Here is a 17,205-nt window from a genome sequence, read left to right as displayed (position 1 = left end):
GAAAATACCCTAAACAAAAAAAGGAAAGATTTCTACTTTCCATGATTTCTTTAATTGAATCAAAATAATTACAAAAAAACATGCACACTTAGAGCAATGCTAGAGCACTTTTGTTACTAGTATTCCACCAGGGAATTAGATGTGCTTTTTTGTTTTGCTTTATAACTTTTTCCTTTTTTTTCTTTGCTTAGAAAGCCTCTGGAAGAAACCATGCAAGTATCACTGCATTAGTTGGTCCCAAACTGAGAAACTGTTTAAAGTAATAGTTTAAAGTTACAGGGCCTGATGTAACTACATTAGTTGGTCCCAAACTGAGAAACTGTTTAAAGTAATAGTTTAAAGTTACAGGGCCTGATGTAATTACATTAGTTGGTCCCAAACTGAGAAACTGTTTAAAGTAATAATTTAAAGTTACAGGGTCTGATGTCACATTAGTTGGTCCCAAACTGAGAAACTGTTTAAAGTAATAGTTTAAAGTTACAGGGCCTGATGTAACTACATTAGTTGGTCCCAAACTGAGAAACTGTTTAAAGTAATAGTTTAAAGTTACAGGGCCTGATGTAATTACATTAGTTGGTCCCAAACTGAGAAACTGTTTAAAGTAATAATTTAAAGTTACAGGGTCTGATGTCATTACATTAGTTGGTCCCAAACTGAGAAACTAATATAATAGTAATAGTTTGGTTTAAAAGTTACAGGGCCTGATGTTACCATCCTAGGAAGATCTTCTCCAGCTATATAGGTGAATTTGAGGTTCCCTCTCCAGAGGATCCTGCTAGGATTGAATGGTTAGGCCCTCATACTTTATCTACTTTCTAACAGGTATTAAAGCAGTGTGTTAACACTTTTTTCTCTTAAAGTAATTACTTCTAGCAATACAGAAACTCACCACATGGAGATTTTACAGACCACTCTCTCCTGGGTTAGTAGTGATACTTTTCTTCACGATAGCTATGCTTAAAGTAATTACTTCTAGCAATACAGAAACTCACCCCATGGAGACTTTACAGACCACTGTCTCCTGGGTTAGTAGTGATACTTGTCTTCACGATAGCTATGCTTACTCTTACGAGTGCCCCTACCTCAGAATGTCTTCAACTTAGATACTAGTTTGCCACCGGCAAGTTACCTATTCAAGCTACTAATGGAGTGTGTTAGTTTAGTTTGCAGAACTTTGTAAGTAGTAGGGTGATCCTTAATGACAGAGTGTATAGAATCAATCTTCAGAAATGCCAAGTACCTGTAGTTACTTCATTGTTAAATGTTTAATGTACACACATCGGTATAAATATCCTCCTAACCTGATGCTCAACCACCATATTTGCACAGAGTCAATCAGTAAACTTCACCAGGATATTCTAAATTCACTCTGTCATGTAAAGACGACTATATCTGTCACAAAAAGTTGTTGTTATTTCACTTGAAGTTTATAGGTACAAGTGTAAGTCACAAACACATAGAAATGTAATGTGTGTTACAACAGTTGAAATGGGTAGGGGAGGGGGAGGGGGAGGGGAGGGGACATTTCTGGTATTTATGGGAAAAACAATTTCAAACTAATGCGATTTTCTGGGCAATCTAAATCAGAATTTGAAATACTTGGATATTCATGCCATCTCTAAATTTTTTTCTCCATTTCTTAGGTATTTGTTATTGTTGTGTGTGTGGAAATCCATTTAAATTAGAAGTCCAAATTGAAGGGCATATCTTTAAGCAAAGTCTCAGATTAAAACCCTCACATTACCACACCAGCAACTTGGGATTTTAGCACAAACTTTTCCTAACCAACAGTTATGCAAACTCAGCTCACACCTATATAGAGTATATATGACTTGCAGTGTCAGAGGTTAAAGGGTGTGAAGATTCGCGCAAAAAGAAATGTCTAATGCCGGTAATCTGATTTAGTTTTGAAAGAGGTGTAACAGAAGTGTTAGACACCACCATTGATCCCAGAAAATACACACACACAGCTTGCTACCATCGGTAATTAGACACTAGTGTGCATTCAGTTCATACAGCTGCGGTCAATACCCACAGCACAGTGTACAAACCATACAGCGATGGACATCTCAGGTCCAGCTAAAGATAACAAGGTATCACGTTTCATTACTGTACTGTCTGCATTTTGTAGCGACACAAACAAAACGTCACTTGCAAGCAACGGAAAGTTAACTTTTTCAGATGGCAGCACGCGGTTTGGGGCGAGTCTTCAATGCCTTTAAAGGAATGTTTCCCCTGGTTACTATACTGAAGCAAACACTGACAGTTTGCCACAAGGGCAACAGTTCTTTGTGCCACTCTACATGAATATGCATACTTAAATAGCAAGACAGTCTTGCAATTTTCTTTTTGTCTTAGCAAAAGACAGGCTGACACCAATAAGGTGAGAACAGTCCTTGCTATTCACGGCCTTGTGGATATACTTGTTTAATACAGACGATATGAAAAAATTAATTAAATGAAATTAAATGAATTTAAATAGTTTTGGGTGGTTCATTTAGCTTACCAAGATATTCAACACCTGATTTGCAGAACTGTAGGGTAATTGTAGCTTGATACCATATATGCTTTGAACACAAACTGAAAATATGTCATAAAGAATAGAAATCAAAGAATACAATACGTATAAAATAACACATTCGTGCAGATTTAAATATTTCTACGTACCTTTCCTCTATCAGACACATCTTGCCACCTCTTGTTGACTAGTGACAGCTGCTCCTGAACTGTAAAGGCAACATCCTCACGACAAGCATGTACAAGTATACTGCCTGAGTTATTGAACAGCTTGAGTTGTTCAGAATACTCTGGAAGAGCTATGAAATATTCCTGAAAAAAACAGGGAAAATATTCAAAGCACGATAAAAATAATGCGGTGGGGGAGAGGGGGGGCGGAGGTGGAAATATCTCAGAATCAAGAAGATATGAAGAAAATGTGACATCATATCACTTGTTCTCATTGTCATACACTGCATATGTATTTCTTGGTATTGTGACATCACTGGAATTAGAATGGTTGCTAAGTGCATTTCATTTTCATATTGAACCATGCTTCAAATATTAGCTAAAGGCATAAACATCTATACAAAATAAAAGGTCTCTTATGATTGGTTTTGATGCATCCATGTTCTTGGAGATTGAAAGAATTGATGGTGGAAACCATTGAAGCAGGAACCATGGCAGGAACTAGCTTCATGTGGAATACTGGTGGTGACTATCATGGAGGTGGAACACATAGCTGTGAGGACTATGGTAGCAGCTTCATTACTTGGTAGAATCCATGGTAGTGAGTATCATTGTGGTGGTATACATGGCTGTGAGGACTATGGTAGCAGGTTCATACTGGTAGAATCCATGGTAGTGAGTATCATGGTGGCAGTACACATGGATGTGAGGACCATGGTAACAAGTTAATAGTGGTAGAAATCATGGTGGTTAATATCATGGTGGTGGAACACACGGCTGTGAGGTCTATGGTAGCAGGTTCATACTGGTAGAATCCATGGTAGTGAGTATCATGGTGGCAGTACACATGGATGTGAGGACCATGGTAACAAGTTAATAGTGGTAGAAATCATGGTAGTTAATATCATGGTGGTGGAACACATGGCTGTGAGGACTATGGTAGCAGGTTCATAGTGGTAGAATCCATGGTAGTGAGTACCATGGTGGCAGTACACATGGATGTGAGGACCATGGTAACAAGTTAATAGTGGTAGAAATCATGGTAGTTAATATCATGGTGGTGGAACACATGGCTGTGAGGACTATGGTTGCAGGTTTATAGTGGTAGAGTCCATGGTAGTGAGTATCATGGTGGCAGTACACATGGATGTGAGGACTATGGTAACAAGTTAATAGTGGTAGAAATCATGGTAGTTAATATCATGGTGGTGGAACACATGGCTGTGAGGACTATGGTAGCAGGTTCATAGTGGTAGTATCCATGGTACCTAGTGAACATCTTGGTGGTCACAACCATGCTGGTGAGAGCCTGGTGGTATGGACCACACCTTAGGGAGAGTTACAACTTTTAAAACTTGGAAAGTAGGACCAATAAGTCATCATATATCTTTATGATAATTAGGCTTATAAAATGAAAATACATTCCTTGGGCTGAGCTTGTCTAAAGTTGATAAGGAACAGAACCTTATCTTGGCGACAACTTATCAAGATAACTAACTTAGTTTTCCATATTTTCCCTGGTCTGTTAAACCTGTATGTGTGTGCATTTTCTATGGTGCTTTTAATACCGATACATCAAGAGCAGACACTTATTCTAGTATCAGTCAACCAGCCAGTTTATGCATTTGGTCAAAATCTTCGCTCATTTTTGCTACTTCCATATCCAGGAGCATTATAATTCACCACCTCCCTGCTGTTTTTATATCTCTTTTAAACCTCTAAAAGGAAGCATCTCAAACTAGAATCTAAAGTTCTGATTTTGTTTGCTGTGGAATCACTTTAAAACCTACAGCTGCTTGTTTATGACTTCTAAAAGCTCTAAAGTATTTAAGAGAGGGGTAAAAACCAAGAAATTGTTTTGAAGTGGCTCAAGAAGTGTCCTGAACTTGACAGTATAAAGTCCAGACACCAATTTCAGTATATCAAGCTGATGTGCAGAGTTACAAGGTTTACATCAATAAAGTTTTATTAAAGCACAGATGTTGGCCAATTTAGGTCAAATGTTCCACTTCTTCGGCATTACAATACACCGTATACTGTGCCAAAATTTAATGGTAGAAATGACAGTAACTATAAAATATTGACAGATAACTGAACAGAAGCAAGAAAGATTAATTCTTTGCCTACTGTACATGATATGGATTTTGTACATCTTAATAGTGTGCTGCAAGGAGGGCAATACTCCTTAACACTATTTTTCAGAGCTTTTCAAATCTGCTCATAGTCCCATTTATATCTCAATAATTATTCTCGTACATATACTGTACTAAAAAGAATTAATACACTACCATAAAAAATAAATCCCAAAAATCAACAGTGATGACCATAAGAAAGTCCATGTCTTGGTACAGCAAGGATTAGTTAGCATTTAATGTTAAGCCCACTTCCCAAACTACCATATTACCATTCCTCCAACATCCTTACCCCCTCTCCTGACCCCTACACGAAAATTAAATCACGGTCTCGAAACAATAATGCTCTTAGACTATTCAATGCAGAGGTTAAATATACTAGTACTTTCTTGGTTAAGTGGTTGTCCACTACGCCAAGAACGAGTTTGTTAATTGACAACAAGATAACCATCTATCAAACTATAAAGGCAATGAATCATCAAGGTGTTTGTTTATAACAAGTGTTCTTGAACCAAATAAGTACCAACAGCATTCCACTTTAACACAGCTCATCACATAATGTTAACACAAAATGTTATCACATCTAAGCCAATGGATGCAAATACTGTTATTTAAGATATTCCTTCCTGTCATCTTCTTCCCCCTCCCCCTTCCCTTCCTCTCCCCTTCATTCCCTTCCCTTCCGTCATCCCCCTTCCCTCTCCCTATTCCCCCTCCCCTTCCCTCCCCCTAACTCATCTCTTTCTTCCCTTCCCCACATCTCCCTCCCCCTCCTTCCCCTTCCACTCCATCTCCTTCAATATTTTATAAAAGCTTAAAAATACTAAAAATTTGTAGAGTATTCTGAGATATTTTGAATATCTTCTCACTACATCATTGTTGTTTTATGTGATTTGCTACATGATCATATCTCAGAGTTTTTGCTTTCAGCTTTATGTCTATATAAATTTGTCTGTCTATTTTCCTCTGAAGAGGATACAAAAAAAAACTCTTAATACAATTATTAAAGTTATAAACTAAATAACTTTATCAAAACTTACTGTTTATGAAAGCTGATATTTTAGAGTGGGCAAGTTTTGGAGTATTCCATTCACAGATTTCTTGTAATAGATTCTACATCCAGGTGCTACATAATTGAAAATTTCCAACAGGATACTTCCCACCTGGTAAACAGCAACCACCATCAGCATGTCAACAAACAGTTACAGGACTGCTTATGATTGATGTTAGCAAACATCACTTATCACCTAGACTCTAATATAATCTGACGACTACCGACCAAAATAAAATATCCTATCCTTACAGAAATTGTTGCAACAAATTCCAGCAATTCCAGAGAAGTATGAAAGGTTATACAACTACTATACCATATTAAGCCACTTTACCAATACCACTATGGGACAGTTGAACTTAATTTCAACTCTGTAAAAATTAAAATGTAGTATAGCCATAAATAGAATTTATCAAGCAGAAAACCTGTCAAAAAAATGCTTCATCAAAGACTCAGCCATGGCATGTTGATATATATCAGGCTGGGCAGTAACCAAACAAAAGAACTTCTGGTAAAGTAACAATTTTACATGTAACTATACAGTGGCTGTACACATGTGACTTCACAAATAAGGTGTGAATTCTACCATGTCCTACAATGGAGCAAAAATTTCATTCATTACAGATGGACGATAAATATGACCAGTTATTGCCTTGAACTTTTACAAATATTAGATTGTTGCTAGTGTGAAATATAAATTGTGTTTTTTTTCTCTCTTTTGTCCTTTCTCTGGTAATTAAGCTTCCATTGAGAATGTATGGAGAATCAGTCTCGGCCTGGAGGCATGTTGATTAAAGTCAACAAAATTACTTTTGGGAGTGGAAGATGAAGATCTGCTACAATGGTAGGGATCAAACCTTTAAGAGTTAAGTTGCAAGTGATATTAAGCGATCCCAGAACATTAATTATTTACTGAAGGTACAATACACTAATATACTGTATTGAGTCATACATGATGTTCTAAAAGTTGTAATTAATCAATAACCAGCCATGGGATTAAGAGATTCCTAATCCTTGCACTTATTTTGTTTGGAGGCTGTGTTGCCTCTCAAGATATATCCTTTTTAACTCCCAAGAAAACACAATAGAAATCATTCCCTCATCATGAGGGATCTTCAAAGAAAATATTGTTATTAACAAAGCTGTTATTTGTGAGACATACATTATCCCTTGGACTGTCCCTGTCCACGGAAAGTCATCGTGCCACCACTTCCCAACCCCTCCCTAACCCCCCCCTCTCCCGAGTTCAAGAATAGTTATTTTCAATGCACAGTAAACTTCTCAACCCCTCCACCCTCTCCCACCCCTCGTTTTCCTAAGTGTTCTAGTTTAAGGTGAGCAAAACCATACTACTTTCGAAGGTAGTACAGTACTTGAACAGAGCAGAAACGTACTTCATTCGGGTAACCAATGTGTCATCTACCGACACTCATAGAGTAAAATAACAATATACATGTTCAATTATGCCATGGCTCCTCTGTAAATTACAGTCAATTATGAGTTTTCCTAATTTCTTTCACCTATTTACTGAAGTCTTGATCTCAAAAGATCTGTAAATTTCAGACACCAATCACTCTCAATCTTAAATCAGTTTAAATGATTTGATAACGAAGCAAAGGTTGTCTGGCATCATTGTTTCATTAATTATGATAGTCTATACTGATTAAACAACCTTCACACAAGCCTCCTTAATATTCTCTTACATTCATTTCTGTTCAAATACCTAAGACAAAATGATTTCTGATTCCCACCCCCCCGCCCACCCCCGCCTTATCCCACCCCCAAGAAATCTCAAAAACATTTTTCCTTGTAATGACGACCTAAACAAATCCCAATACATGTAGACTGGTTACAGTATTAAAGAATGCCTTAAATTAAACACAAAGTGGCCATCTGTAACTGTGTTAATTAAAGATTAAAAACTCAACTTACCAGAGAATCTTTCTACCTAAACTCCTAAGCAACTTTCTCTAAATTCATTACAGAGACTATACACTGATGGTCCTGGGAGCCGACCGATCGCAAAGACTTGAAGAGTCTTGAAATGCTGTCCTCCTCAGAAACCATCAACACTACTCCATGACCACTGATACCCAACTGATAGCACCAGAGGAGAACATTACGACAGCACAGTTTGAGCCAGGCAAGAAGCTATGAGTGGAATTTAAGCTATATATCAATTTAGGCTATGAGCAATGACACAATGGGTTGTCACAAGGTATTCAAACATATCACATTTAACCGTGGCTAGTATCAACCTTGCTGTGCTCCTAGTTTACAGATTTAAACAGGTGTATGAGACCCAGTACAGCATGCACCAAGACAAAAAAACAAAGGTCATATATTTCTGAAAAACGGACCAATTTTAAAAGCACTTTCAAATGTATATGCACAATTGCAGTTTTGTATCAAGGAATGGGCAAATATAATCATGCAAACTTCACAAATTTTCTTGTTTCATTTTGTTTTACCTGATAATGATACTTACCTGATTACACATCCTGTGATAGTAAATCAGAGTATACTGGGCAAACAAAGCCATACCACACTTTATGAAAGGTATTATGTTATACTTAAATGTCATTTGATATGTTTTGAAAATTGACAAACATGACCATAATTTGCAGCATGCTCCAAACAGCTGGATAGGAATTTGAGAAGCTTTAAAGGAATTAGTTGACTTTATCCCATGATGTGATGAACTATGCTACATATCTGGTTTCATTATTCATATATATTTTTTCCCTTTTGGTTCATTTAGAAATAATGACGGTAGACGGTATTTAAAGGTATGCTGTATTGGCCCCAAATATGCTAGATATTCATATAAGGTCACCTTTGGTCAAAATTCTTAAACTGTTTATTACAACCTTCGAGGAAATTTTCCTCACTGGGACATTCAGTCATCTTTGTGTGTTCCTTTACAATGTCTGAGAACAATTTGGAGAGTAAAGACCTCCAGGAAAGTAATTTTTGAAAACTTCTTGCAATAACAGCTTGCTATAATTTGGGGCCTATACTGACTTTAACTTAAATAGTAATAGAAAGTATTAGGAAAAGTCACAATGTTCTCTGTGAGATAATGAAAACATTCACAAATCACAATGATACGAAAAAGCTTAATTACAAACAACAAAGAAAGATCTTATTATAGCACAGCACTGAGCCTATTTCTATATTCTTCAGAGAGGATTACATATAGTTATTTACAAAATAACTAAACTGCTTGCATTTCAATGAGGCACAACACAAACTTTTCACCTTTTGGGCTGATCAAAATGATCCTGAACCGTGCCATAAAGAGGGAAATAAAGAGGGAGACATTTAGAAACCAGAGATGTATAAAGATATACAAAGAGTTCTCTGACACTAAGCAAGCAGTATTATATTGTTGCACATTGCTGCTATCTGCCACAATGAAATTTAATACAATTAATATTTTTAATTCTTGATCCAGTTTAGAACCTACCACTTTAAAAAGACATGATCTCTTAGTTTTGTTGCCCAATATGAGAATCCAATACTTTACTAGCATTGCCATAGAAACAGAGTGACCGGAAGATCTCAACAATATAATAATCATCCTTGAATATATCAGAAATAATCTGATAGATTAAAGCCACAGAATGAATGTATTATTCGTTTGTTGTATATTAAGTGTCACAGCAGATACTTAAATATTAATACTTTCAGATAAATATGGTACTTTTCAAACCGTATATCAACAGTTAGCCTACAACACAACTGTAATAGTCAATATATACCTAGGCCTTATTGGCAAATGTGCATACAAAACTCTGGGTCCATATCATTGTTTCCAATACGTTAATGTACTGCATGAAATATTATTACTGTCTGCTTATTGTGTTGAAGCACATCTATCACTTCCATAATAGCATTTTTGTTGGAGGTTTCAATGTAGCCAGAAACACAGAGAATGAAAATGAAAGTGTTGAACACAGATATTTATAGCTTGTTTATTGTGGCGGGACTATATCAATTTCTCCACTTGATACAGTTTGCAAAAAAACCGACCAATTAGAGCAAGCAAACACAAGCATCACTTGATAACACAAAGCCCTGGAGTGTAATGTAGTAAAGATGGTTCGATAAATATGAAGATTAGAACATAGTAGGTAGAGAGCATCATAACACACGTCTCTTGTTTGTTCTCTGCCTCTTTGTTCATTCTATATACATCCCCGTACCTACGCTAACACCAAAGGATATCACACGGGGGAACAGATCATATTCAAATACTACACAACAAAACATTATATTTGGGTGTACGGCATACAAGCTACAATGGTGTGATATGCTGCTTCCTTGCAATCATACACTAAGCAATCAACTGACAATTTTCAGTTGGTTTTGTTTATTCTGAAGTGAACACTTGTGACTATTTGCGATCTAAAATGGTGAAATTAACCCAAACAAAAGTCACAATTGAATAAATGACACATTTTGGTTCTGTGTGTTAGGATAATAGTTCTAAAGATTTCCAGGCAATATCCAACAAGATAACAACCAAACTTTCTTCAGCGACCCTGTGACAGTGTTGTAGACATTTTGTGACCCATAAACTGTTGTAGCTTCTAAGGCTTTCAGACAAAGTGCAACTAACATCTGATACCTTTAGCAAGCTTTTTTTTACATCCACTTAACAAAGATTCCAGACAATGCATCATGAAAGAGTACCCTGGAGGAGGTACTGAATATTTATGTATTTAATTATTCATCAAGGTCACTGAATATTCATTGTTATTCAATTACTTGAAATGATTTAACTAGCATCACTAACACTCTTGTAGCCTGATTAAAAATGAGACAACCTGTGTAATAAAACATCAACACAACCATATCACCTTGCAATTGAAAGTATAACGTATGGAAAAAATTGTGAAAGATGAACGACTCAAGTTTAAATTCTGTTCTATGATAAATTCAACATTCCTGAATATGAAAAAAGTAAAACTAGTGCATGCAAACAAACCACAAAACAAAAATTCCATTCCCAACCTTATGTATCTTGGTCACCAAATCTTTCAACTGCAACACATAAGTACCATATTGATTAATAAAGTCAGTTTTCTGCTGAATAAATCCTTTCTCATCTTGACTTTTATTCTCACTTCTAGGCATGTCACAGACAGATAAACCAGTTTATTTTCGAAATTGCCCTTGACTTTTCAGTTAACATCACCGAGGAAGGAATGTGCGTTAGATCAACCTTAATTTAAATATGTCTTCATAAATGTCCTCTTGCACTGAATAAAAGCGACATGCGGGATATTGTTTTTTTCAACACAATATAGATATGACATGGTTAATATCGATACCACCCTCCTGGAATTTAAGTTGAAGTCATAGAAAATACAATTTAGTGTAACTGATCACATTTCAGAGCTCATTAGTAAGACTACAAGGACACTTTCCTTGCACATTAAAATCTCAGAGTATACTTATTGTTAATAGGAACATTTTCATGTAGACGTTGTGTTGATTCACCTATAATAAAAGTTTGATCAACGCGAAAACAAAATGGAGGTTAAATCTGAGGAGAAAATCAGGCATCTTGTTTCTTACAGCTTTCTAGGCCTTGACGAATATGGTCTACAATCTACCATTTGCAAACTGAAGTTACTGTCAGAGACTCAGAAATGCACTGTAGCGTTTGATACTCTGGAATTTGAAGGCTATTCAAACCTCAGTTTATCATTACCTTTACTAGCATACACTTATAGTACAGACACTTTTGCTGCAAACCATATTGCTAAGAATTATTATTTTCTGTTCACCATAATAAAAAATGTATTGTAACAATGAAAACACCAGATTTCTCAATATAAGTGATAGAATACAGCTGAAAACCAATATTTTTGAGGAAAAAAATGTACATTCACACTTTAGCTAGAGCTAGGCCTAATGTTAAAGTTCCCTGAAAACTTGCATTACTACTGATTCAATTGAAAAAACACTTGTTGATCACAATATCATAACATAATTGGCCTAGGCTAGTAAATATAGCAAACCTTACAGAAGACAAGCTATCACCAATTTGACATTTGGTTTAGTCATCATGTTCATGCTGCTGTCATATGACTATTTATTTCTATATTTTTGGCTTTTAATCGAATATTTTCTACAAAGGTTTCTTTCCAAGGTGCATGACATAGCTGCAGTCAGATGCATTTTGTTAGCTTTTGAACTTTCATTAGCATTTAACTATACTACTAGTGTTAAGTCGATCAAGCTAGTGAATTTTTACATGTTGATTAGCAAATTTTCATTATGCTTACTTTGTGTTGAGTAGTTTCTGGAAGTTTTGTTGATGTGTGAAGCTACTATTACAAGTGGAAAGAAAAAACCTCTTTAATATTGAAAGCTCATAAAGTGACTTACTGATTTTTGGTCAGCTGTTCCAATATTAAGTACTTTTTCTGCTCCATCCAGCCATATCTGAAGACTGGAGACATTGGTTTGGTAAATCTCCCAGGCATTGACCACCCGATTCATTGTTGGCCTTACGCTCTCCATTTCCACCATCAAAAACTCCTTTTTCTTTAGCATTTCTTGCTCAAAGTTTTCAGCTTCTTTTTTATCTTCATCTTAAAGAGAAGAGGAAAAAAATTATATATAAATATTTATATATATGATCAAAATTATCACGTTTAGTCAAACTGACTTAGTAGTTTGTGAGTTGGATATTATTCATCTGTGATTAAATTGAATAAACCACAATCAATCTGGATACTATACAATATATAATATTTCTTTGTGATTCAAGAAAATATTCCATCTTTCCTTAACCTGAGTAAAGCAAGAATTCAATGGGGGGAAAAAATAACTTCTTTGTAAACAATTTACTCATTGAATACTTTCTCTAGAAAATGAATCAGAACTTGGTATAACAGACAACTGTTACAGAGAGAAACCAAATCAGTAACAAACAATACAACAATTAGTCACAGAAGCTTCAACCAAGCAGTAGGAACAACTATATAATATTATTCATTCCATGTGCAAATTCACTTTTTATTCCTTTCATAATTTCCACTTTCACACAATTACACATCGTAATTTCTTTAAATGGCAGATCAACATGAAAAATATCACATTGTTCGATTTCCTGTGCTATTGAGAATTGAATCTTAAACATCACAACAGCGTCTGTCAGATTTTAAGCCGATACAAGACCTAACTTCTCCCATTGACTATCTTCATATCTTACCTGAGTCAAACAGGACTCTTCCAATCTGTAGATACTTTCTTAATACATATCTAGTACTTTTTTTTTTTTAAAGGGGGGGGGGGCTCTTAGATTCTACCTATTATTAAAACCCATGCATGTTTACTTGTGACCTATTATATATGTATATGTACATACAGACCGGGCCTTATTCACATGTCGTTGAAACTGATATTGAATTAATCAGACATTAACTAAAATTTATTCATTGAATACTTTCTCCAGAATATCCCAAATTTGTTTTTTTTTAACTGACCAAAGGAATGAGAAGAGTAACAAGAGCAATCACAACAAAAACCAATCAGTGGTAGGAATGACTCCTCTTATTCCTTTATCTATATGCAAATTCTCACTTTCTCTCATTCTCATCAACACTTGCAACTTAGACTATTACAAACCAGTAGTTTTCTTTGAATAAAGATGAACATTTAAAGTAGCAACAGTTCATTTTCCTGTGCTAACGACAGTTGGGTGTCTTAAAGAAGCAAAACGACCGTTGTTTATAATATTATGAATGACATACTGTAGAGGTGACAATTGCCAAATGTTCTGTACTTGATGGGTTTAGCCCTTCCTTCTGAATATTCAACAGTTCATGAGTAAAAGTGTGCACACGACAAACAACGTAGTTCTATCACTCACCGGAAGCTTGACTTGAATGACCTCTGGTATTTTCACGAAATTCTCTCAAATTTTGATCAAATTCTGTAAAGTAATCTGCTTTTGTTAGAAAGTCCTGTTAGAGAGAAAATTATAACAAAATCATATAACAACACACAACTTGAATATTTGATGTTTCAAAGGGCTAAGGATTGTAAATTAACAATTTCTACATAAAAAGTTAATTATCTGCACAAATATATGGTATCTATAGTATAACTTTTGAGTTCTGTCAAGTAAAATTTTTAGAAAATTTTGCAACAGTGAAAGAACCACACCATGTTCATAAGCTAGTAAAACTGGAAATACGATAATTTAAAATACGAACACTGGAATAGAGGAAGGTGATATCCATTGTTATCGACACTATTCCATTCTATCAATATTTCAATTTTGTTTCAAAATTGTATTCTTTATGAATCCAAAAAGTGCTTCATCTAATTTACCAGTTATCAACACTGGTCCCACTTTTAACATGCTAAAAACTGCTAAAAGATTTCAAATTACTTGCCTGCAGGTGCTGATTCTTTAACTTATTCCAAAACAAATCAAATTAAACAATTAAATGTTTGATTGGAGGAAAATGCTGATAATCTTTAAGAACAAAAGCACACGCAATGATTCCGGGCTAAGACATTAAGCTTTTTTAAGTAAACAAATAGCTAGGATACACTGAAACCAAAAGAATGTTTTTTCACTTCTCTTTTGTTACAGGGGTGAAAGATGAGGAGGGAGTTGATCATGGCCTGACGACCTCTTCAAGCCTATTTTTAGTAATCCTCTGTAGAGGGGATCAGTGGTACCTCATAGTTGTTGATCAGCTGCTGTGTTTCCTCTCTGCTGCCATATTTTACAGTCCACGTCTCCAGCTTCTTCTCCGCCATGACGGCAAATGCCAGTAGCCTGTACTTCCTTTCAAGGTAGATCAGTTTGTGCAGTTTTGTATCTGCTGCAGGAAGAACTTCTTCTAATCTTTCGTTCATTTCTTTGAGTATTTCATCAGGTATTACATTTGCACCAGACTTTGGGTTTGTCTGTCTGATGTGAAATAAACTTCTTTGGACATTCGGACCCTCTTTAAAGTGATCCTGTGATAGGAAAAATAATGAAGAATTAGGAGTCAAAAATGAAAGGTGACATGGCAAAAAATCATAAAAGAATTGCCACATTTATTTCTCCCTGTGGGAATGGAGTGGCAAAAATGGGGAATTCAGTGAGTAGAAAGTCAGAGCTCTGTGGAAGGGACGGAGGATTTGATTCCTTAAGGAATTAGGGTTTTTGGAGTAAGCAAATGAACACCTCAAAATTGGCAGATACTGACTTTTATTTGGCAAGAACAAGATTCAAACCAGGGAGTGACCTCAGGGATGCAAGCCCTGCGATCTAGCATCTGAATATCCATCTCATAGTTGGAGACATCCCCCACAATGCTACCATTTATACCTTGTGTTCAACAAGTCGCCGTTTTACGATGCTCAAGGTTTCTTCATCAATTTTCGACGGTTGAACTTCTGTCGCCACAAGATCTTCAGCCTTCGTCAGCCAATCGGCAATCTCCTTCAGTTTTGCTGGGAAGGTCTCTTCAATGCTTCTCCTCCACTCTGAGTATTGCTGGGATATCTTTGTCCATCTTTCAATTATGATTTGACATTCTTCCTTGTTGAGTGTGACCAAGACCTTCTTCTCCTTTTTCTGCATGATGATTGTCATCAGTCTGCGAGTTTTGTTGCGTTCCGTCTGAAACTCAACAAATTGCTGTAGGGAGACCAGAGAACGCCCACATATTAGAAGGATTTCTCAATTCTATATTGTCATTGACATATACACAAGAAAGCCTGACAAAAAGTTGATTTAGTAAATCACATAACTTAAATCACAAAAAATGACACTTGATTTAACAAAATGTATACTATGAAGGTGATCATAGGTCATTCTGTGGGTCAAAGGTCACTTTGAGAGATGATTTATGTGATGCCTAAAAATATCTAAAAAATTATAAACTATAGAAATAATATATATAGAACTATAATAAAAAAAACTGCCAAAGGGAAGTAGTTTTGGCCTAAAAGCAAGTAAACTGATGCCAAAAACTAACTATAAATGGGAAGAACTAAGCTGTTGACAACCACAATACATATTATCAACATTTGTGTAACTGTAACGTTACCTTTAAACAGTTTACACCCATCCGCCTCCAGCAGTTACTCTTTTCATTAATTCTTCAAGAGCCACCAAAATTATTCATTAAAAAGGATATTTTAGAGAATTTTAGAGAAATTTTCTTATTTCCTCTGTCAGAGACTAACCCAATATTCATCCTGTTGAGATCTTTTCTTTTCTTTGGCTATTTGAATCATCGCATCTGCTTTGGAGAGCCAATCGCTGACTTCCCCCACCAGACTCTTCTCTGTATCTTCTTCAGATGTAGCAAGTGACTTCTGATGGTAAAAAATAAATCAATAATTAAAAGAGATAAAACACAAACAAAACCTGTTAGAAAACTGCTCATTTACTATTAAAGACACAAAATCTTGTAAAAGCAGTGACAGTAATTATAAAAGACAGAGTAACTTTTCCAACCAAAAGAGGATTCCTTTACAGGCTACAACAGAAGCATAAATGGAAACTACACATGTGATAAACATAATGACAATTTTTTTACATTTTTTCTTGTCTAAATCAATCATAGTGAGAAGCAAGGGTTTCATGAAGACTTGCAAGAGACATATTAAGGGCTTCTTTTCCCGACTGGTCTGAAAAACAAAAGTATACTTTCAGAGACTCGGGGAAATTTATATTTACGTTCCGTTGTTCATCAAGAGAGGAATGAAATCAATTTATTTGGTTCTTTTGTCTCTGAACCTACACCACGTTTGTGTCAGGAGAAAAAGATCACTTTCTTTCGCATCAAAACATAGATGAATATCAACTGTCAACAATAGTGTTCTAAACATTCCAGAATATTTCAATTGCTGAGAAGAAATCAAAACAGTGACACTGCTCACACCGCAATTTGTGAAAATCTGCACCAAAATTGACCGCGGGAGAAATTGATCAAACTAATAGCTTCGTCTCAGTGAATCGCTATCTCGTGTCTGACAGATTGAGGAAACTAAAAACAATATAACAGATTATGAAAATTAAAATGGTTGAGACCGTCGTACCTTCTTGTGAGATCCGGTTTCAGGAAACGCTTTGAAAAACTGTGAAACGTATGTCATGATAGATTTCTCATCAGGTTTGTCCACGTCCACATCTATAAATGAAGAAAATGGCAGACATTAACCTAGCTCGCTCTTTCATAAACTCCGGAAAAAATACGGCCATGTCTTAGAATACACCTTGGGCAGTTGCCACAAAACCATCTCCTCCACATATTGCAAATAAATAAGTAATTGCCTTTAAGAATTGTCAGATTCATACTTCAT

General features: G+C 35.7%; 1 protein-coding gene across 9 annotated transcripts in view; it reads right to left on the bottom strand.

The window, feature by feature from the left end:
* LOC139971612 (uncharacterized) overlaps positions 1–17,205 on the bottom strand; it is a 254,208-nt gene that overhangs the window by 210,352 nt on the left and 26,651 nt on the right. For all 9 annotated transcript variants that reach the window (XM_071978246.1, XM_071978247.1, XM_071978238.1 and 6 more), the window contains 7 exons: positions 16,942–17,033; positions 16,084–16,215; positions 15,221–15,532; positions 14,581–14,865; positions 13,760–13,853; positions 12,271–12,476; positions 2,668–2,829 (listed from right to left, as the gene is read on the bottom strand). In XM_071978246.1, coding sequence (XP_071834347.1) covers positions 2,668–2,829; positions 12,271–12,476; positions 13,760–13,853; positions 14,581–14,865; positions 15,221–15,532; positions 16,084–16,215; positions 16,942–17,033 — 1,283 coding nt within the window. The remainder of the gene's footprint in view (positions 1–2,667; positions 2,830–12,270; positions 12,477–13,759; positions 13,854–14,580; positions 14,866–15,220; positions 15,533–16,083; positions 16,216–16,941; positions 17,034–17,205) is intronic.

The sequence above is a fragment of the Apostichopus japonicus genome, chromosome 8 (assembly GCF_037975245.1).
Source record: "Apostichopus japonicus isolate 1M-3 chromosome 8, ASM3797524v1, whole genome shotgun sequence".
NCBI classification, from domain to species: domain Eukaryota; kingdom Metazoa; phylum Echinodermata; class Holothuroidea; order Aspidochirotida; family Stichopodidae; genus Apostichopus; species Apostichopus japonicus.
Note: the sequence above shows the minus strand (reverse complement) of the source record. Positions and strands in the feature narration are given on the sequence as shown.